The 25,446-nt window shown below is 40.8% G+C and overlaps 1 protein-coding gene across 5 annotated transcripts in view; it reads right to left on the bottom strand.

The window, feature by feature from the left end:
- Positions 1-25,446, bottom strand: part of TNFRSF19 (TNF receptor superfamily member 19) — a 104,987-nt gene that overhangs the window by 11,718 nt on the left and 67,823 nt on the right. For all 5 annotated transcript variants that reach the window (XM_010379640.2, XM_030922238.1, XM_030922239.1 and 2 more), the window contains exons 6-7: positions 5,088-5,252; positions 3,817-3,942 (exon numbers count right to left, since the gene is read on the bottom strand). In XM_010379640.2, the coding sequence (XP_010377942.1) occupies positions 3,817-3,942; positions 5,088-5,252 (291 nt within the window). The remainder of the gene's footprint in view (positions 1-3,816; positions 3,943-5,087; positions 5,253-25,446) is intronic.

Genomic DNA, 25,446 nt, shown 5'->3' with positions numbered 1-25,446 from the left:
ATGCAATTACATGGAAATTAAACAACATACTCCTGAATGACTTTTGGGTAAATACTAAGATTAAGGTAGAAATCAAGAAATTCTTTGAAACTAATGAGTACAAAGATGCAACATTCCAGAATCTCTGGGGCACAGCTAAGGGAGTGTTAAGAGGGAATTCATAGCACTAAACACCCAAATAAAAAAGTTAGAAAGATCTCAAATTAACAACCTAACATGACAACAGAAAGAATTAGAGGAGCAAGAACAAATCACCTCACCCCTAAAGCCAGCAGAAGACAAGAAATAACCAAAATCAGAGCTGAAATGAAAGAACTGAGATATGAAAAACCACTCAAAATATTTAAAAATCCAGGAGTTGTTTTTTTGAAGAAATAGGCTGCTAACTAGACTAATAAGAAAAGAGAGAATATCCAAATAAACACAATTAAAAATTACAAAAGGGATGTTACCACTGACCCCACAGAAATATAAATAACCATCAGAAACTACTATGAACATCTACACACACAAACTAGAAAACCTAGAAGAGACAGATAAATTCCTGGACATATATACCCTCCCAAGACTGCACCAGGAAGAAATTGATTCCCTGAACAGAACAAAAACGAGCTCCAAAATTGAATCAGTAGTAAATAGCCTACCAACCAAAGAAAGCCAAGGACCAGATGGATTCACAGCCAAATTCTACCACATGAACAAAGAAGAGCTGGTACCATCCCCATTGAAACTGTTTCCAAAAAATGAGGAGGGACTCCTTCCTAACTCATTCTATGAGGCCAGCATCATCTTGATACCCACATCTGGCAGAGATACAACAAACAAAACTTCAGGTCAATATCCCTGATGCACACCAATGTAAAAATCCTCAATAAACTACTTACAAACTGAATCCAGCAGCACATCAAAAAAGCTAATCCACCACGATCAAGTAGGCTTCATCCCTGGGATGCAAGGTTGGTTCAACATACACACATCAATAAACGTGATTCATCACTTAAACAGAACTAAAGACAAAACCATGTGATTATCTCAATAGACGCAGAAAAGGCTTTCAATAAAATTCAACATCCCTTCATGTTAAGAACTCTCAATAAACTAGGTATTGAAGGAACATACCTCAGAATAATAAGAGCAATCTGTGACAAACCCACAGCCAACATCATACTGATTGGGGAAAAGCTGGAAGCATTCCCCTTGAAAACTGGCACAAGGCAAGGATGCTCTCTCTCACCACTCCTATTCAACATAGTATGGAAAATCCTAGCCAGGGCAATCAGGCAAAAGAAAGAAAGGGCATCTAAGTAGGAAGAGAGGGAGTCAAACTATCCCTGTTTGCAGATGACATGACTCTGTATCTAGAACACCCCACCGTCTCTGCCCAAAAGCTTCTTCTCTGATAACCTCAGCAAAGTTCCAGGACACAAAATGTACAAAAATCATTAGCATTCCTCTACACCAACAACAGCCAAGCCAAGAGCCAAATCAGTAAGACAATCCCATTCACAATTGCCACAAAAAGAATAAAATACTTAAGAAAACAGCTAACCAGGGAGGTGAAAGAGAATTACAAAACACTGCTCAAACAAATCAGAGAAGACACAAGCAAATGAAAAAACATCACATGCTCATAGATAGGAATAATCGATTTCATTAAAGTGGCCATACTGCCCAAACAGATTCAGAGCTATTACTATCAAACTGCCAAAGACATTTTTCACAGAACTAGGAAAAACCTATTTTAAAATTCATATGGAACCAAAATAGAGCCTGAATTAGCCAAGGCAATCCTAACCAAAAAGAACAAATACAGTTCCTTCAATACCTAGCTGGAGGCATCATGTTAGCTGATTTCAAACTGTATTACAAGGCCACAGTAACCAAAACAGCATGGTACTAGTACAAAAACAGGCACATAGACCAATGGAACAGAATAGAGAGTCTAGAAATAAGACGACACACGTACAACTATTGGATCTTCGACAAAATTGACAAAAGCAATGGGGAAAGACTCCCTCTTCAATAAATCCTGGGATAACTATCTAGACATATGCCAAAGATTAAAACTGGACCCCTTCTTTACACCATATACAAAAACCAACTCAAGATGGATTAAAGACTTACATGTACAAACCAAAACTGTAAAACCCTGGAAGAAAACCTAGGCAACACCATCCTGGACACAGGAATGGGCAAAGATTTCATGACAAAGACATCAAAAGCAATCGCAACAAGCCAAAATTGACACATGGGATCTAATTAAACTGAAGACCTTCTGCACAGCAAAAGAAACTACCATCAGAGTAAACAGACAACTTACAGAATGGGAGAAAATGTTTGCAAACTATACATCCAATAAAGGTCTAATATACAGCATCTATAAGGAACTTAAATTTACAAGAGAAAAACAACCCCATCAAAAACTGGGCAAAGGACATGAACAGACACTTCTGAAAAGAAGACATACACATGGCCAACAAGCACATGAAAAAAAGCTCAACAGCACTGATCATTAGAAAAATGCAAATGAAAACCACAATGAGATACCATCTCACACCAGTCAGAGTGACTATTACTCAAAAGTCAAAAACTAACGTATGCTGGCAAGGTTGCAGAGTAAAGGGAAGGTTTACACACTGTTGGTGGAAGTGTCAGTTAGTTCAGCCATGGTGGAAAGCAGCATGGCGATTCCTCCAAGAGCTAAAAACAGAACTACCACCTGACCCAGCAATCCCATTACTGGGTATATACCCAGAGGAATATAAATCATTCTACCATAAAGACACATGCACATGAATGTTCACTGCAGCACTATTCCCAATAGCAAAGACATGGAATCAACCTAAATGTCCATCAATGACAGACTGGATAAAGAAAATGTGGTACCTATACACCATGGAATACTATGCAGCCATAAAAAGGAATGAGATTGTGTCTTTTGTGGGAACATGGATGGAGCTGGAGGCCATTATCCTCAGTAAACTAAAGTGGGAACAGAAAACCAAATACCATATGTTCTCACTTATAAGCAGGAGCTAAATGATGAAAACACGTGAATACAAAGAAGGGAACAACACACGATGGGGTCTACTTGAAGGTGGCGCATGGGAGGAGGGAGAGGAACAGAAAAAGTAACTATTGGGTACTAGGCTTAATACCTGGGTGATTACATAATCTGTAAAATAAAGAAATGTGTAACACGAGTTTACCTATGTAGCAAACCTGCACATGTACCCAAAGACCTAAAATAAAAGTTTAAGAAAAGTTGGTATTACCTTTGCCCCTATTTGCCCAAGTTAGAGACCAGTTTCCCTTTGAATCCCTTTCCTAAACTTTCATTCTGTCGATAGTCCAAGGGACAATTATGGTTTGTGTAAAACCTTGAAATGGAAGTCTCACCTCTCTCTTAAGAAATTCTAAAAATAGATATATTTTTTAAATAGACATATTTTTAAAATAGGCATATTAGTGTTTGGTTTGAATCAGCCAGACAGCAAAGGATATAAACTCCTACTCTACCAAAGGTTACCGTGATTTTAAATAAACTGACTCAAAACAAGAAAGACAAACATGCCCCAAAAGTTGCTGAAAAATTCTAGAATTTTAACGAGATGCTTATTTCCTTTTTAATACTTAAGAGACTTAAAACACCCAAACCAACAGGAGATGGTGGAGAATAATCTAACAAGATTAGTTTTAACTAGAAGACTCAACACAGCCACCTCGCTGTGAGATGAATAAACCAGGGCCAACTCTTGCTGCCTCAGCCTCTGGGCACCTCCAGGCCTCCTAAGGGCACTCCCCTGCTGAACTTACCGCAGGGCTGCACGGAGTCACGGCGGCACTGGCAGCAGGCTCTGTGGGCGTATTGGTGGAGCTGAGGTCTGTCAAAACACGACAGCTCAGAGCCGTTGTACTGACTGTCCTGAGACCGCAGAGACCCTAAATGAGGGGTGAGAACTCTGTCAGGGAACACAGTCTCCTCTCCAGGGGAGTCCCGTGAACTTCCAGTGCAGACCTGTGCCATTCTAGCTTTCGTATTTTGAAGGAACAAGTCAGCTAGCCCTCCAGCGTTTGATGACTTCTCATACGGAGGCATAGACATGAAATAATTTGTTAGGAAAGTTCAAAATGTAGGGCACTGATGTTGCCATTACTGACAGTGATTTTTATTTTTGCCTAATGGCACTCCTTACAAAGTTGTGCAACCTCAGTGAGTTCTACAGGTGACCCTTGAGCAATGCGGGTTTGAACTGTGCAGGCCACTTACACACAGATTTTCTTCAGCCTCTGCCACCCTGAGACACCAAGGCCGACCCCTCCTCCTCCTCAGTCCACTCAGTGTGAAGATGATGAGGATGAAGGCCTTTACAACCATCCCCTTCCACTGAATGAAGAGTAAATCTTATTTTGTCTCGTTATGATTCTCATAGTAACGTTTTCTTTTCTCTAGCTTACTTTAGTGTAAGAATACACGGCATAATACATATAACAGGCCAGGTGCAGTGGCTCACACCTGTAATCCCAGCACTTTGGGAGGCCGAGGAGGGCAGATCACTTGAGGCCAGGAGTTCGAGACCAGCCTGGCCAACATGGTGAAACCCCCGTCTCTACTAAAAATACGAAAATTATCCAGGCATGGTGGTGGGCGCCTGTAGTCCCAGCTACTCCAGAGGCTGAGGCAGGAGAATCACTTGAATCTGGGAGGCGGAGGTTGCCATGAGCTGAGATCACGCCACTGTACTCCAGCCTAGGTGACAGAGTCAGCCTCTGTCTCGAAAAAAACCAAAAGAAAAACCACAACAAAATACACAAGATGTATTAACTGACTGTTTACCAGTAAGGCTTCTCATCAACAATAGGCTATTAGTAGTTACGTTTTCCGGGAGTCAACACTGATGTGTGGATTCTTAACTGTTCCCCTAGCCCTCTGCTGTTCAGGGATCACCTGTGTTTCTTATGCCCTGTGTTCTTTCACAGCTCGCTGGTGCTTGTCTCAGCCAAGTCTCTTGTGGAACACTTGCACAACAATGGTAATAAATGCCCTTCCCCCAAATGCTAAGAAATGTAATGAGCTCAGAACTTACAGCTGGGTTTCTTCTCCATAAACTGTCTCTTACAATAGATGACGCAGAGGATGAGCAGGGCCAGCAGGACGGTGGCCAGAGCGCTGCAGATGATGGCAGCCAGCGCTGTGTCCCGTGGGCTGGAGGCTGTGGACGCGATCTTCACGAGGTTGACCTTGCTGGCACCTGAAACCACAGGAATGGGGTCAGCATGCTCTGAACAACCGCAGATGCAGTGCTTACGGCGAAGCTGGCGGGCACCCTTACCAGTGGCCTTCCCATGCTGTGAGAAAACCAGCATGAGATATTTAAAGATGGCTCAAGCACCCCTCCACCCAGAAGATGTCTTTAATGGGACACCTTTACCCACACCCCACAATGTTCTGGGTGTCCCTCTCCTCTCTTCCCATGGCACTATGAACACACAGCCCTCGACACATTGCGTTACTAGAATCTGCCTTCAGCTCCACCAGAGCAGAATTCTTTGTGAGCTGGGGGTCTGTCATCTTTATCTCTGGTTGCCCAGTACTTGGCATGTGGCAGGGAACTACTGTTTTTTATTTAATTGGAATTGTACCACATTTTTAAGCAGACTGAATGCATGCATCCTTTTTGGGGCAACTTTAGGGGAAAACAAGGAGTTGGATCATCCAGAACCTTACAGTAGACCCCAGTTTTTGAGACAGTAAACATCTCTGAATGCCTTAGCTGTTAAACTACTGGAAAACATTGAAGTTTTGGAGAAAATACTGTTATTACACTATGGAAAGGCTGGCATAGTCATGTGCTAAGAAAGTTGAGAAATAGATGTTATTTTAGAGGGTGGTACTGCTTTGTGGTCCAGGGCAGATTCTGAACCCCATGGCCTAGGTCAACCTCTACCTGTATGACCTTGAGACACTTGACTTGAATCTCAATTGCCATCTGTTCAAATGGAGGTAATAACAGTGACTGACTCAGGTGTTATATGAAGTGTGTAGGACTGGCTGTGCTGTAGAATCATTAGCCACTATAATGATGATGATAATAATTAGCATTTTAAAACTATCCTGAGGGTACCAGGATAAACAAACTCATTTAAATCAGAGATCTATATCCAGTACAGTTAAACAGCATATCCTACTTAACTAACCCCAAAATAATCTGAGAGAAACAGATTTAAGAGTGGCATGAAATCTACATAGAGGGGCAGTTAACATTTTCTCTTTCCCAAGCAGATGCCCTGAGTGAGCTGAGGAGCCCTCACTCTGCTTCCCCGGCAGGTGCCGCTCACCATGGGAAACTCCCCTCAACTGAGGGTTATTCCAGGCAGAGGTATAATGTGTGCTTCACATGTCATTTCAGGTTGTCTAGAAACCACATTTAAAATGTAAAAGGGAGGCCAGTTGCGATGACTCATGCCTGTAATCCCAGCACTTTGGGAGGCTGGGTTGTGAGGATCCCTTGAGCCCATGAAGCTGTTGTAAGCTGTGATTGCACCACTGCACAACAGCCTGGATGACAGAGTGAGACTGTCTCAATAATAAAAACAAACAAACAAACAAACAAAAAACAGGTAAAATTAACTTTGGTCTATTTTACTTAGCCAATATATCTTAAATATTGCATTTCAATATGTATTCAATATAAAAATTATTGACATATTTTACATTCTCTATTTTGTATTAAAATTTCAAAATCCAGTGTTATTCTAAAGACACAGCTCATCTCAATTCAGACTAGCCACACTTTAAATGCTCAGTAGCCACACGTGGCTAATGGCTATCATAATGGACACTGCAACTCTAGAGACTGAAGGTCTGTGTCTGTATTTGTACAAGTTGGCACCTAAACACAAGCCGATTTGTCATCTGGTGCCTTTCTCCTCCTCCCTAGTTACACACCCCTCACTCCCAATAAGATTGTATGACACTTGAGGCTAGAGCCAGAGAGAAACACTTGGGTTAATATTACTGAATCATAAAAACAGGATAGCAGGCACTATCATCTTGGAGCATGGATTTCCAGTCTCAATGATTCCAGGCCACACGTATAAAAGTCTCTTACTGCCACCTGGGAAGGCACACACACCATATGTTTTGGGCTTGGATGAATAAGGTTCAGAATTCAATCATACATTTTAAAGGACATTTATTTGCAAACATATTTAATATTCACAGAGTATATTTCATCACTTCTAACTCTATAGAGCACTGTAATAAGCAAACGGCACACACTAAATGTTCATTATACAGCACGTTAAAAAAAAATCACAGCCCTGACCTGGTAGAGATTAAATCTAATCTGAAACAGCCTCTATCAGTGGACAGAGTCACAAAAGGACACATGAGCACAAGCACAGCTGTGCAAACACTGAAAATGCATAACTGGAGAGGAACTTGCATCCCACGCAAGTTGAAATAGCAGCCACAGAGAAGGGGAAGTGACTTGGAAATGAAAACATTATCTATCTGGATGAAATGGTGAAGCTGTGGGAAACTCTCATTTACATTGGTGAGGAAAGCGTTCACTTCAGAGTGAGAAGAGTCTCCTTAGCTTAAATTTTTGGTCAAATAACCCAGCCCTACACAATATGGGGTTTTAGCAAGAGCTGTCATAAAAATGAAGCTTAATACATGATTTGAGTGGAGGACTTCAAAGTTCCCAGCTGTTGTAACCATGAAGCTCATCAACTGACACAGAACTGGATATTCAGAAAAATCCTGGTAAGAATAGGGATTTGGGGTTAAAGTAGTATCATAATGAGAGTACTTTATGTTCTTCTTGTTTAAAATCCTTCTAAAATATATTTGTCAACTTATTTTCCTTAATATAAAAGGAACTGTCTCTAACTTACAGATAGGTTAAAATGTCCCCCAAGTGGAGATTTCCTTCTTAATTTGGTAGTTTGTAACTCAGGATTTATGTTCTCTAAACATGCCTTGTCAACACATATACTATAGGGCGCAATAGTGTGATGCCAATGATATCTAGTTGCCACAGTAGTATCAATTTTAAAGAAACAGTACATCCAATATGCCCCTTCTCCACACACATCCAATATGCCCCTTCTCCACACACATCCAATATGCCCCTTCTCCACACACATCCAATATGCCCCTTCTCCACACATTTCCCCAGGCAGTGGCCTCTAAAGATGAACAAGAAAAAGATACAAGTTTTACTTCTTGATTTTTGACACGTATATAGCAACAGGCATCTTCTTGATTCAAACAGCCTCCGAGAGTGCTCATGGGCACAGGGCTCTGGAAACTGCCTTCTTGATTCTTGCTTATTATATGCACACGTTTGTGGTAACACTTACAGCAAACATTCTTTTTTTCTAGGAAATGGGTTCGTCATTTTTGGTTCATCATTTTTAGCTTTGTCACATATAGCAATGCAGACATAAGTAGGAGATTGCACTGATTATCATTTGATTTTAGAACAGCGCTAGAAACGAATTCTTTTCAGTTTCTAGTAAAAAAAAAAAAACTACTTTCTTGTAATTCTTTTTGACTTGAGCAGCAAAAAACAAAAACAAAACCAAACCAAAAATAAGGCACTGGGGGGGGCAGATTTATACTAGCGATATAAAGTGGCTTCCAGTCTATCAAGTTTTTGTTAATTGAGATATTGCTGTTAATTCCTAAGAAAAGACCTTATCTGCGCTAAAGGAAAAGGTATTGTTTTGCTAACCTGTGGCAATGATACTGAGATGAAAGATTCTTCCCACTCACATGCCTTGACTAAATGCCCCGTTCTAGTTCACTAGGCAGACTGAATGCCAGCCAGGAATTCTGCCCGTATCTTATTAGGATTCCGACAGTACTTCTGAAGAAGTGGAAATAGGAATGTCCACATGCCTTGGAAAGTTTTTAACTTTTCCGGAATACAAAATATTTCTTACTCTAACCAATTAAGTTATTAAATTCCGCCATAATCTCAGCACTACCCTTTAGCAATTTACTTCAGAGCAAGGACTGTTTTCTTTCAGCTTACATTTTACCTCCATTACATGGGTTCAGTTTTATATTATGCATCTCCTTAGGAGTTCAACTCAACTGAACAATTATGTCGCGGGTGTCTGAGTACGACATCCTACAAGGCATTAAAAAAGTTGGAGCAAATCTGAATAGAAGAAAAGGAAATGGAGGTCTCCAGCAACGTCTGGCAAGTGTTTTTAGAAAAAAGTCCGAACTGAGCTTCTTTGGAGTAGACCGAGGTGCAGAAATCCACATCCTCTCCCCACATTCCATCCCATAAAGAGCTTCAAGCATAGCTGGAAAGCCTTGAAATACATATATTGGAGACACTTGTCACACCGGACAAAGGCAAGAGCAACTTCTCAGATGCTGCAAATGAGGAACCTATTTGCAAGCCACAGAGGTGGCGAAACCGTCCCCACTAGCTTCTGCAGAGACAGCTTCTAACACACCTTCATGCCTCACCCTCCTCACTAGGTAAAGTGGTGAGCGTTCATTGATGAGCTTCATTTGATACGCAAGAAAATCACGACCTTGAGTCACGTGCTCAAGGTTACACAGCAAAGCAGCGGCAGCTTGAAAACTGGATTCAGACCTCTGAGCCCCTCCAGTAGACCGCACTGCTCCACAGATGCAGGTAGCTTCTGAGATCAAAACATTCTGTCGGGTAGTGATAACCAAAGTACAGCTCATGTTTGTTTACGTAAGGGCCCAGAATTCAGCAAGGCCACAGAGCAGTCACAGGGCTTTCCAGACAGCAGAGCTGCAGGAGTGCGCATGGCAGCTGGTTCCGCAGCAGTTCACCTGCCCATAGAAATGTTCGGGGTCCTCCGCCTTACCGTGGGTCTTGGTGTCTGCACGAAGGGCCACTGTGATCAGACGTGGGGGCAGTGAGCACGCTGAGCAATGACTGGGTGTCCTGGGGCAGGGAGGGGGGCATTCTGTGGAGGTGACTGCATCTGGAAAGGGCCCCAGTAGGGAGGGAAATGGGAAAGGATGCGCACAGGCAGTCACAGCTGGACTCCGCCTGGGCTTGTCAGGCTCCCTCCTCTGCCTTCTGCTGCTACTCCCTACTTGCTTAACCTCTCCAACTTCCTACTATGCAATGTTTAAAAACCTGCTCAGCAAAACATCCTTCTTCCTGGAGAATTTTCCTAACAAAGGGCCCCATTCAGGCGGGGCTGCTTGGGAGGAAGGGAACTGGTGTCCAAAACCTGGCTCTTGCCACTTTCCACCCTGGTCACAAACAAGACTCTTTTTGCACAGCTCTTAATCTCAGTTTCCTCCCTGGGCAGACTCCTCGTGCAGCCACCAAGACCCACTGAGGCAGAAGGGCCTGAATACTCTACTGGGGCAGGTGAACCCCTGTGGAACCAGCTGCCAGGCACACTCCAACAGATCTGCTGCCCAGAAAGTCCCCTGTGGGGGGACACAGCGTGGCCACTGTGGCCTGGCTGTGCTCTCCCTGCAGACATGAGCGTGGCATTTACATGAATGATGAAGTCGGATACTGGATTTCAGTACTCTGAAATTTTATTTCCAGTCTGATCTGCTCTCCCGAACTCCAGAGTCATACAACCCACAGCCTACTTCGCACCTCCACGTGGATGAAGATGCATTTCAACTCACCATGTCCAAAGCATGTGCCCCCTACTACAAGCAAATCCCACAACACACTCCGTGCCCCTCCCACAGATCTTCCTCACCTGTCAGTGCCTCTGTCGGCAGCGCTCCCCTAGAATGCAACAAGAACTGCACCTCAGCTGCCGGAGTCCTTCCGCAAATGTCACCACCTCAGTGAGGCTTCCCACCAATCTATTTAAAATTGCAGTTTCTCCCGAGCACTTCCTACCCACTGCCCTGCTTTCTCTTCCTTCACAGCACTGAGGATCATCTGACATTTTGTATACTTTACTTGTTTCGTTCACTGTCATTCTCTGCCAAGGTAGGAGTTGGAGATCCCATCCTGCTTCTCAAACACATGCACTAGGCTTGTGGTTAAGCTAGGTCCAGCAAGAAGCCACACTGCAGATGCGCCTGACCGTGTCCAGGTTTGCGTCAGTGGGGAGGAAAGTGGGCCGACGGGGTGTGCATTATGTGTGGCTCACCTCCACTTAGGGAGCCATTGCTTGACCTAGACGTGCCCCTCACTGTAAGCAGGGAGGTGAATGCAGCAGCCAAGCCTTGATTCTCTGTGGGAAGCAGATGTCTAAGGCTGGCTTAGCACAAGGGGCAGGAAGCTGGGCTCTGAGACATCCTGTCGCAGAGCTGCTTTCCCAGGCTGAAACGCTAAATAAGAGAGAGAGAAACTTCTATCTTAAGAGATCACGATATTTCTGGGTCTGTTTGTTACAGCAGCTTAGCCTTTATCCTAGCCAATTACATCTCTCACTGAAAGGGCAGGGAGTTTTGCTTGTATTTTTAACATCTATAAGGGTTCCTGGCACATGGCTGGTGCCTGATAAATATGTGTTAAAGGAGAGAATGAATGAACATCTATGAAAGAAAAGGAAAGCCCCAAGTATTCCAGAAAGGTGACTTAATGGGGACTTGTCCAATCCATAAGATGAGATTACGCCAATGATGTGTTCACTGGTTGTCTAATAACCTTCCACCTTGGGCTATGTAGCTAATGACAGTGCAGATGGGAACAACTGGAGCAAAGAACAGTTTTGTTTGCAAGCACTTACTCTTTGCAGTTAATCAGGCCATGTGTGAGAGAGCAAGGGTGGCTCAGATATATCGATAGATAATCCACGTAGACTGCTGACCACATCCTTGGAATGAATATCAAACAAAAACTTGGCCTTCTCTAGTCCATTTTAAGTAGCGCTTCATGGAGTCATCACAGAAGGATCTTATTATATGCCAAATGTAATCTCAGTTAACAATCTATATAAAATGATGACTGATGTATAATGAATACCCAAAGAAGAAAAGGGGAAGGCCTTCAGGAGGTGAACCGCTTCGTCCAACACAAGTGCTTTGGGACCAGTTTCAGAAACTATCAGGTGAGCTGGATGATGGGGACAGTTAAGTGTTGATATCATTTTACCAAATTAGTCGTATTAATCTGACATGTTTACTTACTCCCCTCCAACAGTAGACAGAGGTATGGAGAGAACAGTGAGTGCTAGAGAGCAGTTAACCACAGGAGACTGTATTTGTCTTTTGTAGAAAGGTAGCTGAATTATCATCAATACCATCACAGTTACCACATAACCACCGTGCAGGGACCAGCCCCTACATACCCACTTTCTGGGTGCTGTAATAACTCTGTGCAGAAAGTATCTCATAGATGGAGAAGTCAATACGTATCTCAACATACTTTTTCATGCCAAACAACCATTAGGTGGCTGGATCTAGCTCTGAGCTCAGGTTAGTTTGACTCTTAAAACTTATGCTTTTTTTTTTTAAAGCATGCTATGTTCTTCCCAACCATTTAGAGTTAAAAAAAAAAAAAAAAAATAGACTATAGTGTGAAGGATTACTGGTTCAGATTCTGTATAGAGCAGTATATTCTAGTTACCCAGTATATATATTGTATATAACATATACAATATAGTTGACCTAATTTAAAACACAAGCATGGCTTTATAAATCCAACCTGTTTTATCTAAACCCTAGATTAAGGAGGCTATTGAATTTTATTACAGTAAAAAACAACATATGGCTTATAAACTTCATTTTTAAGTGTTATTTTAAAGGTCTATGTGGTATCATAAAATGAGTATTAAATAAATGTAGTAGGGAAGATCAAGTTGCAAATGAACTAATTATGCTTTCTGTCTGGGTTTCCACCTTTGAGATTTCATTAATGCCTTAGGTTTTCATTAGAGAGTTCAATACATGAAAATAACACATCTGGTTTCCTGCTGTATAGCGTATCACTCTGGCAACTCCAACATAATTGGAAATGCAAGCATTTTTACTTATTGGTGACTATGTTTTGACACATGCAATTCAATTAGCAATAAGTACTGGAATATAAACACAAAAATGAGACATTTAAAAATATTTTTCACTGAAATATTTTATCTTTGACTTTCATATTTGCTTCAAGTAAACTACAACTCAATCCATTGCTTTCTGTGCTCTTCTACCAGCACCACCACCACCAAAAAGCCCAAATCAAATGAAAGTTTAACAAAATTAAAACCTGATGATCAATTTATTTCTAGTCATGTTCTTTAAAAATTATTAACAAAGAGCTCTCTGCAATCTTAACTGAGACAAGCATACACTTCTGGAGTGTAAGCTTTATCTTGTTCATCTAAACTGGTTAAGCAAAAATACCTATGCAACACTCAACATATGAATTCCAGATGTACCACTGTAGAGTCTGCCAGTAAACAAAATAGTTGAATTTGTAAAATACACTTTATACCAAGCACTCTGACACTGGATAAATGTGAAAGAATAAGCCTATGTCATTTATGTTTTTTAAATTTTAGACTAAAACATAGTCCTAGGACTATGTTTCTTTTTCAATAACCAAAAGAAATATTATTTTTTTTAAAAAAGCTTGTTCTGTTTGTTCTTCCATTTGTATCCATATCTACAATTTTTAAATTGAACTTATTTTTTAAATTATAGTAAAATATACATAAGATTTACTATTAAGAAGATGAATACATTCACAATGTTACGCCACCGTCACCACTAATTCCTGAACATTCTTATCTCCCCAAAAGGAAATCCCATCCCCATTAAGTGGTCCCTCCCTTTCCCCCATCCCTCTCGCCCCTGGCAAGCCCTAATCTGTTCTCTGTCTCTATGGATGTGCCTATTCTGCATATGTCATATAAATGGATATACAGTGTTATACAGCCTTTTATGTCTGGCTTCTTTCACTTAGTATAATGTTTTAAAGATTCATCCATGGTGTAACTTGTATCAGAGCTTCATTTTTTCATGACTGAGTAATATTCCATTGTATAGATACACCACATTTTGTTTAGCCATTTCTCAGATGATGGGCATCTGGGTTTTCCCAGCTTTGGCTCTTGTGAATAATGCTGCTGGGCACACTCATGTACAAGATTATTCCACATATTTAAAAACATTCCACAAAGATACATCATGTACTTGTTTCACATGCTATCAAAAGATACATTACTGCCATTAAACTAAAGATTATGTTAATTAATAAGCCAGTCAAAAATACCTCCTAAGCAAGAGCTAGGGGAAGAATGGAGGGATTTTATGCCAGAAGAGCTGGTTGGGGTCAATTCCTGTGGGGATTTACAGCGACTGTGAGAAGTCTGGATTCTATTCTAAGAATGACAGGAGGTACTCAGCATCAGAATACACATTCTCCTCGTGTGTACATGGAACCTTCTCCAGGATAGACCACCTGTTAAGTCACAAAACAAGTGTCCATAAGTTTGAGAAGACAGAAATCATACAAAGTAGCTTTTCCAATCATAAAGGAATAAAATTAGAAATCAACGAGAGAATGAAAACTGAAAAAGTCACAATATTCGAAAATTCAACAATACAATCTTAAATAATCAATGGGTCAAAGAAAAAAATCACAAAGAAAATTAGAAAATACTTTGAGGTGAATAAAAGTAAAAACACAACATAGCAAAACTATGGAATACAACAACAGCAGGGCTCAGAGGGAAATTTGTATCAATAAATTCCTACATTAAAAAAGAAGCAAGATCTAAAGTCAATAACTTTACCTTCCACTTTAAAACATTATGGAAAAAAAACAAACTAAGCCAAAAGGTAGCAAATGAAAGGAAGTAAGAAGGACTAGGGCAGAGATCAATGAAATAGAGAATAGGAAAATAATGGAAAAATAAAACCAAAAGTTGACTTTTTGAAAAGACCAATAAAATCAACAAAACTTTAGACTAAGAAAATCAGAGAGAATAGTCAAATTACTAAATTCAGAAATGAAAGAGAATATTACTAAAGTCTTTACAGAAATAAAAAGGATAAGAAAATACTATAAACAGTCATATGCCAACAAATTGGACAAATTAGATAAAATGGAAAAATTCCTAGAAACACATAAACTAACAAAATTGATACAAGAAGAAACAGAAAATCTGAATTGATCTATATAACCGAAGAGATTGAATCGGTAATCAAATACTTCCTGAAAAAGAAAAGCCCACAACCAGACAGCTTTACTGGTGAATTCAACCAAACACTTAAAGAAGAATTAACTCCAATACTTCTCAAACTCATCCCAAAAAATGAAGAGGGGAGAACACTTTTAACTCATTCTACAAGGCTAGCATTGCTGCATACCAAAGCCAGATAGAGGTGCTATGAGGAAAAACACTACAGCTCAAGATCCTTTATAAATATAGAGACAAACATTACCAACAAAATAGTAGCAAACTGAATTCAGCAGCATATTAAAAGATTATACACCACGACCAAGTGGAATTTATCCCAGGAAGGCAATGGTAGTTAACCATGCAAAAGTCAGTCAATACAATAAGCAATAATAAAATGAAGGGGAAAAATACGTGACAAAATTATTTATGCTGATAAAGCCTTTGACAATATCCAACACTCTTTCATGATAAAAACTTACTCAATGAACTAGGAAACTTCTTTAACATGATAAAGGTCATATATTAAAAATTCACAGCTAACATCACATTCAGTGATGAAAGACTGAACTGAACACTTACTTTCCCCCAAGATCAAGAAGACAAGGATACCCACGTTTACCAAATCTACTTAATATGGTACTGGAACTCCTAGCCAGAGAAATGAAGAAAAAGAAAGAAAAGCATCCAAATTGGGAAGGAAGAAGCGAAACTACCTCTTTTTGTAGAAGACATTATCTCACATGTTGAAAACAGTAAGGATCCCACAAAAAACTGTTAGAACTAATAAATGAATTCAGTAACATTGCAGGATACAAAATCAACATGTAAAAATCAGCTCTATTTTTATACTCTAGCCATGAACAACTGAAGGAGATTAAGAAAATAATTCCATTTACAAAATATCAAAAAGACTAAAATATTTAAGAATAAATTTAACGAAGGAGGTACGAGACTTGTACACTCAAAACTATCAAACACTGTTGAAAGAAATTAAAGAAGACCAAAATATATGGAAGTGCCTTCCATGTTCATAGACTGGAAAACTTACTATTGTTAAGATGACAATACTACCCAAAGTGATATGCAGATTCAATGCAATTTCTGTCAAAATTCAATGGTATTTTTTACAGAAGTGAAAAGGCCTATCCTAAAATTCACATGAAATTTCAAGGAACCTAAAAGTCATATGGAATTTCAAGGAACCCTGAAACAGTCAAAATAATCTTACAAAAGAACAAAGATGGAGCACTCACATTTCCCAATTTCAAACCTTCCTACAAAAGCTACATTAAAAAACAAAAACAAAAAACAACCACAAAAAAACCGGGGGTAGTACTAGAATAATGACAGACATACAGACCACTGGAACAGAATCGACAGTCCTGAAGTAAACCCATACATTTATGGTCAACTGATTTTTTTATATGAGTGCCAATACCATTCAATGGGGAAAGGGAAGCCTGTTCAAAAAATGGTGTTAGGAAACCTGGATGTCCACCTGCAAAAGAATGAAGTTGAAGACTACCTCGCACCACATTTAAAAGTTGACTAAAAATAGATCAAGAGCTGAAACTAAAATTTCTGAGCTAAAATTTCTAATTTTATTCCTTTATGATTGGAAAAGCTACTTTGTATGATTTCTGTCTTCTCAAACTTATGGACACGTGTTTTGTGACTTAACAGGTGGTCTATCCTGGAGAAGGTTCCATGCTGAGCATGGTGGTGTCACCTGTAGTCCCAGCTACTTGGGAGGCTGAGACAGGAGGATCATTTGAGCTCAGGAGTTCAAGGTTACAGTGAGCCAAGATCACACCACTGCACTCCAGCCTGGGTGACACAGCGAGACGCCATCTCTAAATAAAGACATAAATAAATAAATATTCTTAGAAAAAGACATAGAGGAAAATCTTCATGACCTTGGGCTTGGAATGGTTTCTTAAGTGTACACCAAAAGCAAAGGAAACAGAAGAAAACAATCGATACATTGGACTTTATAAAAATTAAAAACTTTCGTGCTTTAAAGGACACCATCAGGGACATGAAATGACAGCCCACAGAGTAGAAGAAAGTATTAGCAATTCATTTATCTGGTAAGGATTTAATATACAGAATATATAAAGAGCTCCTACAACTCAACAACAAAAACAAACAAATTTAAAAGCAGAAAAAGGATTTGAATAGAGACATTTACCCAAAGACATACTAATGGCCAATTAGCACATGAAAAGATGCTCGCCATTAATAATTAGGGAAATATAAATCCAGACATAATAAGATACCACTTCATACCCATTAGGATGGCTATAATTTAAAAAATAGAAAATAACAAGTTTTGGTGGAGACGTGGAGAAATTGGGACCCGTGTGAAAATGTATGACTGTTACTGGTGAGAATGTAAACTGGTGCAGCTGCTGTGGGATACAATTTGGCAGTCCTCTAAACGTTAAACACAGAGTTACCATACAGCCCAGCAATTTCACTCCTGGGCATATACCCCAAGGAACGGAAAATGAGGAATCAGATATTTGTATATCTTCATAGCAGCATTATTCACTATAGCCAAAAGGTGGAAACAATCCAGTCGTCCATCAGCAGATGAGTGGATAACAAAATGTGGCACAGACATACAGTGGAATATTATTCAGCCTTCAAAAGGAAAGAAAACTTGATATATACCACAACATGAATGAATCTTGAAAACATTATGCTAAATGAAATAAGCCAGACACAAAAGGACAAATATTAATTTAATTCCACTTATAAGAGATACCTAGAACTGGCAAATTCATAGAGACAGAAAGTATATTATAAATTACCAGGGGTAGGACAAGGGAGGCACAGTGAGCTTTTGTTTAATGGGTGTGGAGCTTCTGTCTGGGGTGGTGAAAGAGATATGGAAGTAGCTTAGCGCTGATGGCTGCACAATATCATGAATGTTATTAGTATCACTGATTTGTACACTTAAAAAAAGGCTGAAGTGGCTAATTTTATGTGATATATGTTTTCCCACAATTAAAAAGAAAGCTAATAGGAAGTGGTTGGGGGAGCTCAGGGTGGAGGGTGGCAGGTTCTGCCTTCCACTTCAGAAAGATCACTGGCCGCTGACCGGGGAGGGAAAGAGAGAAAGTGCAGGCCTGGGGGTGCCACACTGGTCCAGATGGTGATGGTGATGGCTTGGGTTAAGATTACAGTTATGGAGGTATTGTCAGTTGGCTTGATTTGAGAACTGTTGTTCTTTTTTTTTTTTTTTTTTTTTTTTTTTTTTTTTTTTTTGAGACGGAGTCTGGCTCTGTCTCCTAGGCTGGAGTGCAGTGGCCGGATCTCAGCTCACTGCAAGCTCCGCCTCCCGGGTTCACGCCATTCTCCTGCCTCAGCCTCCAGAGTAGCTGGGACTACAGGCGCCCGCCACCTCGCCCGGCTAGTTTTTTGTATCTTTTAGTAGAGACGGGGTTTCACCGTATTAGCCAGGGTGGTCTCGATCTCCTGAACTTGTGATCCGCCCGTCTCGGCCTCCCAAAGTGCTGGGATTACAGGCTTGAGCCACCGTGCCCGGCCGAGAACTGTTGTTCTAAGAGTATTTGCATACACTGATGGACTGTGAGTCAGGTGCAAGGAAAGGCAGAATCAAGGATGATGCCTCGGTTTTACAGTAAACCACTGGGTGAATTAGGTGCTGTCTGCTAATTTATGGAGATGGTGAAGTGTTGAGGGACCATGGGTTTGCTGGAGGGAGGAAGGAGGTATAAAACATTTTAATTGCTAAGTTTGAGATACCTATTTATCCATGCCGATCTCTTAAGCCAGCAGCTGGACATACAAAACTGAGGCAGAAAAGAGATTGTAGCTGGAGATATAAATTCAAAAAGCATCAGTGCATAGATAACGTCCAAAGCCGGGAACTGATCAGATCACCTATGTATGTACAGTGTAAAGAGGACCTAGGGCAAAATGCAGGTAGGCTTTGAAATTAGGAAGTCAGATAGAGGAGGAGTCAGCCTCTGAGATAAGGAGAAAACAAGCAAGTATAAAGAACATAATTCAAGAAAGACATAAATAAGCCAAGGCTTAGCAAGATGAGTTCTTCTGATTCTTAAATAAGTTGGCTACAACAGGCCAGGCGCAGTGGCTCACACCTGTAATCCCAGCATTCTGGGAGGCCAGGGCAGGCAGATTACTTGATGCCAGGAGTTTGAGACCAGCCTGGTCAACATGGCGAAAACCCATCTCTACTACAAATGCAAAAATTAGCTGGGCATGGTGGCGCACACCTGTAATCCCAGCTACTCAGGAGGCTGAGGTTCGAGAATCCCTTGAACCCAGGCAGCAGAGGTTGTGGTGAGCTGAGATCACACCACTGCACTCCAGCCTGGGCAACAGAGTGAGACTCTGTCTCAAAAAAAGGTAGGCTACATCAGGATATTTTATTTTAGAGATTAGTTACAGAAAACAAATTTGTACATTCTGAAGAAAAAGATTGGTGATTTTTTAAAAATCAGTGACCCTGCCCATTGTAGCCCCTTACAAATTTATTATCGAATGATTCTGAGCTAAAATGAAACCAAAATGTGATTTGAAAATGTGATGTCACAAAGTAAGAGGAGCAGAGCTCAGTGGAATTAAGAGTCCTGGTGATCTGTTACTGAAGTGGGTTGTTTAGAGTAAGAAAGTATTATTCTTCAAATAGAGGATCACAGAAGGATTACACTAGGATTTGCATCTTTTTCCTAAGGAATCATTCTTATGTTACTTCTGGAGCTTCACCCAAATATATATAGATACACAGGGGGTTGATACCTCTGCTCACCAGCATCTGAGACTGGCAGACATACAGGCCAGCCTATTTCCTACCATCTGTGTTTAGGACAGCTCACCGCAGTTCTACTGCACAAAGTAGAAGCAAAGGTTCATCATGTCAGACCACAGTCCTCAAATATGCTGAGGGCTGAGTTTCCAAGCTAGTGCCTGATATCGTTTTCAATGGGTTTCTTTTTTGAACTGTGTATTAGTCTGTTCTCATGAGGCTAATAAACACAAATCTGAGACTGGGTAATTTAAAAAGAAAAGACGTTTAATTAACTCACAGTTCAGCATGGCTGGGGAGGCCTCAGGAAACTTACAATCATGCTGGAAGGGGAAGCAAGCATCCTTCACATGGTGGCAGCAAGGAGAGATGCCAAGCAAAGGGGGAAAAGCCCCTGATAAAACCATCAGATCTTGAGAGAACGAACTTATTATCACGAGAACAGGATGAAAGCAACTGCCCCCATGATTCAATTATCTCCCACTGGGTCCCTCCCACAACATGTGGAGATTATGGGAACTACAAGACGAGATTTGAGTGAGGACACAGCGAAACCGTATCAAACTGAGCGCACATCAAAACCAGCACAGCTATGCAAGCTTTTTCCCTATGGCGAGCAGTGTTGGAACACTGGTTTATAAATACAGAACTTCTGAGCTTGACTCTTCTTTTAAGTTCCCTTGGTAGGCACTGCCCTAATTATCAGCCCTTTTGTGGTTTAAAATGTAAGCGAATCAAGGCAGAACCCTAAGGTGGCCCCAAGCTGTCTCTGTCTTACTGTTAATACTGATGATTCATAGCTCTGCTTTCGTTGCGAGCAGAACTCACCCCTAAGAGGTAAACTTTTATATCCTTTTTTCCCACTTAGATTGCTGTATGAACTTGTGTCTAAGTGCTGTGAGCCAGGGTCAGTAAAGTGAAATGTAAGAGATGAAAGACTATCCCTGGAACAAAACAAATGCACATGACAATGGCACTGATGGGATCTCAACTGGGGCACTGAGGGGTGGAGGTGATTTAGTTATTTAGACCACACAGAGCAGGACTCGCCCTGGAGATACCCCACGGAGGATCTTCGCACCTTTTCGCCATCCGGCAATTCTGATTTAACTATTTCTGCTTTCCTCTGGCTGCCTGCCCATCATCGTTTTATTGCCATCCTCAGCCTGTTACTGTGTGTTGGAAGAAAACCAGGAAGAAAATGTGAAATGTCCTTCGTGAAACTGCAGGAGATGTTTATATCTGTTCTGAAATTTAAAGCACTTGGTTCCTCTCACATTTATTTTAATTCTCAAGTTCTTACAAGAGTCACTTTAAAAAGTTTCCTTTAGATTATTAATAAATATTACTCCCTTTTACACGGTATTCAAAGAGACAGAATGACAGCTAATGTTCCCAAATGGTTTGCATTATCCCATTTTTATCTTCTGAATTATAGGCAGAAAGGTCCAAATCTTGCAATTATGTGAATCAAAGCTCTCCACTGCATTCACAACAGCTTTCATCAAAACATGTTGCTGAATTTATAAAACAGAAGAGGTATGCTATTAGAAGAGTAGAAACTTCTTTAAATAACAACTTCTTACTCTATCAGTTCTTAGATGCTACTTTATCTCTGCTCTTGGAAAATCTTAGGTAATAGCCAGTGGCTTAAAATCTCTTCTCAGAGAGAGAGATAAGTTTATTGTTATTAGTTTGGTACTGACAGAACATTACTCTGGATCAAAGGGTTAAAGATAAGAATGCAACATCAACATATTAATTACAAAGAATAGTTGCTTTTAATTACACCTACTGAGGAAGCAGAAAATGGCAGCACTGTCTAGATAAATGAATATATGTATGAAAAAACTGCATTAGCAGAATTGATGTGGTAAATTTTCATGTGCCTGTGAACACACATTAAAGTTGTGCTTACATGAACCTGATTTTGCTCAATGAGGAGTAAACTGGAAACACATCTATTCCAAAGACCTGACCTGATTTTTTTGCTGGAGCTCTGGGGTAAATATACACTGACAAAAAACTGGAAGCATTGCTTATTGATAAATTTAAGCACTCAGGTTCTGAGTGATCACAGTTTAAATTTTTAAAAAGATTTACATAGAGCTTCCCTCCACTGGTCCATGTGTGATAACAAGCACATCAACAGGCCATCATCCCTCTTTCCTTCCCTCTTTCCTGGCTTTAAAACTTACGGGAAGATGCTGCATAGTAATGATTAACAGCTTTGCAGCCAACAGTCTGGGTTCACCCCCTGGCTTTGCGTGTACTAGCTGTGTAACCACCAGCAAATGACAGCCTCTTGCCTCAGTTTCCTTACTGGTCAAACCAAGAAATAACAATATGTACTTCACAGGATTTTTGTGAGAGCTGAATGAAGTACCGCACATAAAGGGTTAGCATGGAACCTGGCACACAGTAAACTGCCATAAGTGTTAGTTATGCTTTCTCCAATTATTATTCAGAATCAAGACATTATAGGCCGGGCGCGGTGGCTCAAGCCTGTAATCCCAGCACTTTGGGAGGCCGAGACGGGCGGATCACGAGGTCAGGAGATCGAGACCATCCTGGCTAACACGGTGAAACCCCGTCTCTACTAAAAAATACAAAATATTAGCCGGGCGAGATGGCGGGCGCCTGTAGTCCCAGCTACTCCGGAGGCTGAGGCAGGAGAATGGCGGGAACCCGGGAGGCGGAGCTTGCAGTGAGCTGAGATCCGGCCACTGCACTCCAGCCTGGGCGACAGAGCCAGACTCTGTCTCAAAAAAAAAAAAAAAAAAAAAAAGACATTATAATGATTGTGTCAGAATCTGGACTGTCTCTTAACTGAAATCACCTATATAGTGGATAGGCCTTTGAAAACGTGATGGAATGAGTGACTTGCAACTAATTGTTGATGAGTGTGTCCCCATAGCCCTCAAGTACTAAAGTTAAGGAGGAGAATTAATGATTAAAAACAAACCAAAATAATCTGTTCCAGAAGTTTAGACCTCTTTCTTATAAAGGCATGGACACTGTTACAGATAATCCTCGACTTATGATGGTTCAATCTAAGATTTGTTGACTTTACAATGATGTAAAACCATTGCAAGTTTGACAGTGTATGATACAGTATTCAGTAAGTTACATGGGATTTTCAACATTCTAATAAAATAGGCTTTATGTTAGATGATTTTGCCCAAGTATAGGCTAATATAAGTGTTCTGAGCACATTTATAGTAGGCTAGGGTAAGTGATGCTCTTCGTTAGATTATGCGTACTAACATTTTTGACTTATATCTTCAATCTGCGACAAATGTATGTGGATGTTGCCCTGTCGTAGGTCAAGCAGCATCTGTACATTTATCTAAGGATCTCAAAGGACTTCACCAAAACCATTTCTTCACTGGTAACATCAAGCAATGTTACATAACAATAAGCAACAATTAGCAAAATAATTAAACTCAAGGAATATCGTTAATGAAATGGTAAAGTCATTACTAAGAAAATCCTGGCCAGGCGCAGTGGTTCACACCTGTAATCCCAGCACTTTGGGAGGCTGAGGCGAGTGGATCACTTGAGGTCAGGAGTTCAAGACCAGCCTGGCCAACATGGTGAAATCCCATCTCCACTTAAATACAAAAAGTTAGCCGGGTGTGGTGGTGCATGCTTGTAATCCCAGCTACTTGGGAAGCTGCAGGAGAAATGCTTGAATCCGGGAGGCAGAGGTTGTATTGAGCTGAGATTGCATCACTGCACTTCAGCCTGAGTGACAGAGCCAGACTCCATCGCTTGCCAAAAAAGAAAATCCTTCATCCGCAAATAAGAAAACATTTAATTATTTGTCAATTACATAAGACAGCTCTCAGAATACATAGCTGAGATGCCTCCTGCCAAAGTTTTAAAGAAGTCATCATGGTAAATGTTCTCACTCAAGGGATATGGAAAACAAGCCCAGGATCTGTATTTATAAGATTTTCCTTCAATAGATCATTAGAGAATTCTGCACAGGCGAGACACAGCTGATAGTACCATAACTGAGCGTAATTTTTGTACAAAGATTCCAAAATCTTTCCCGGAGGCCTTTATTACATGAACTAAAACAGTATGACTATTTCCTCCCTAGCTGCTTGGGCACTAAGACCTGGGTTTGGACTTATTAACTATGTAGCAACAAGAATATAGCAACATTAATGAACATTAAGAAAAAATAACATCACATATTTAAGATACATACATGCAAGAAAAGAGGCACTGAAGGAAAGGAGATTGACAGAAATGAACCTGAAAAAAAAAAAAAAAGGCAGAGAAGAAACCTGTATTTCCTTGGACCTATGTTTTCTAGTTCTACTATCAACGTTCAAATGGTCTCCCTCATTTACTGCAAAATTATGGCAGGAAAAAAAGGGTGGTGAGAGGAGCATATGAGAATTATCTTTGTAGACAAGCCAATTTGATTTAATTCATTCAAAGAATGGATTGGTGGTGCTCGCATGAACATCTTGGGCATGCAGTTTGCCAGCATGGGAAGACAGAGGCTTACTTGAGAGGAGAAGGTGTAGGAGAGAGGTGGTCAGGAGAAGGAAGACAGAAAGCCACCTGGCCCAGCCTAGCGTTTATAACCAGAAAGATCAACTCATCTGGTGCCTTCCCTCTCTTTGACTGTATTAGTTTTAACTAGAGAGAATCACACTCTCACTCAAGCTGGGTGCCAGTTAGTAGTCGAGGAAGGTTGTCATAGCACTTACTTGGTGATAAGCTGGCAGCATGAAGTTACATAGAAATCTGGCAGTTTCTAATCATTCTCATTAACACAGCTAGCTACATTTTCTGACCTCTATTAGTATCCTGTTTGGTTACTAAAATTGATTTTTAAAAGTAAGCTAGAAGTCACCAAGTCTCTATTTGGAGTGTGTAGATATGGGACTGGTTCCCTGATCAATCAAGACCATTATTTTCCATTGTGAACTTCCTCCAGCTACACAAACGGCCTCCCACAGCATGTTTTATAACAGAGCCTCTCGGGCAGCCAAACCCCTTTCTCTTGCAGGTCAGCACCACCCAGAACATCTTCACTGCTTGGCTTGACAGCACTACAGTGTCTTAGTCAGGTGTCAGTGCTGCCCGAGGCTATAAAGTGAGTTGATGGTCCTTACTAACCTGAGCACAGAGCATTGTGCTCGTGTCAACAGAGTTTTGTTTTGTTCCTAAGCCAAACCCCACAGTATCATCATTCGTTCTGACTGCAATAAGAAGTCCTTTGTATTTCAATTGCTAGAAAAATAAAGAACAATTTTAGCATATCCTTTCAAATCCAGCCATGTGCAGTGCTTGGAAATGGTCTTTCCAAATCCTCTGGGCTCTCTCCTTCTCGCCCTCTCTCCCACCACTGCCTCAGTTCTTGCTATCACCCGCACCCTCCAGGGCCGGGCCAGGGCACGCAGACCACTGCCCTGCTGGCCAAATCTTCCGGGGCGCCTGTCTGGTTTGTGCCAGGTGGTACTGGCTGGGGAGCTACCTAGGGAAGAAGCACCAAGCATGAACTCCACGAG

Source organism: Rhinopithecus roxellana, chromosome 18, assembly GCF_007565055.1.
Source record: "Rhinopithecus roxellana isolate Shanxi Qingling chromosome 18, ASM756505v1, whole genome shotgun sequence".
Classification (NCBI taxonomy): Eukaryota; Metazoa; Chordata; class Mammalia; order Primates; family Cercopithecidae; genus Rhinopithecus; species Rhinopithecus roxellana.
The sequence above is the reverse complement of the archived record's forward strand: the minus strand, read 5'-3'. Positions and strand labels throughout refer to the sequence as shown.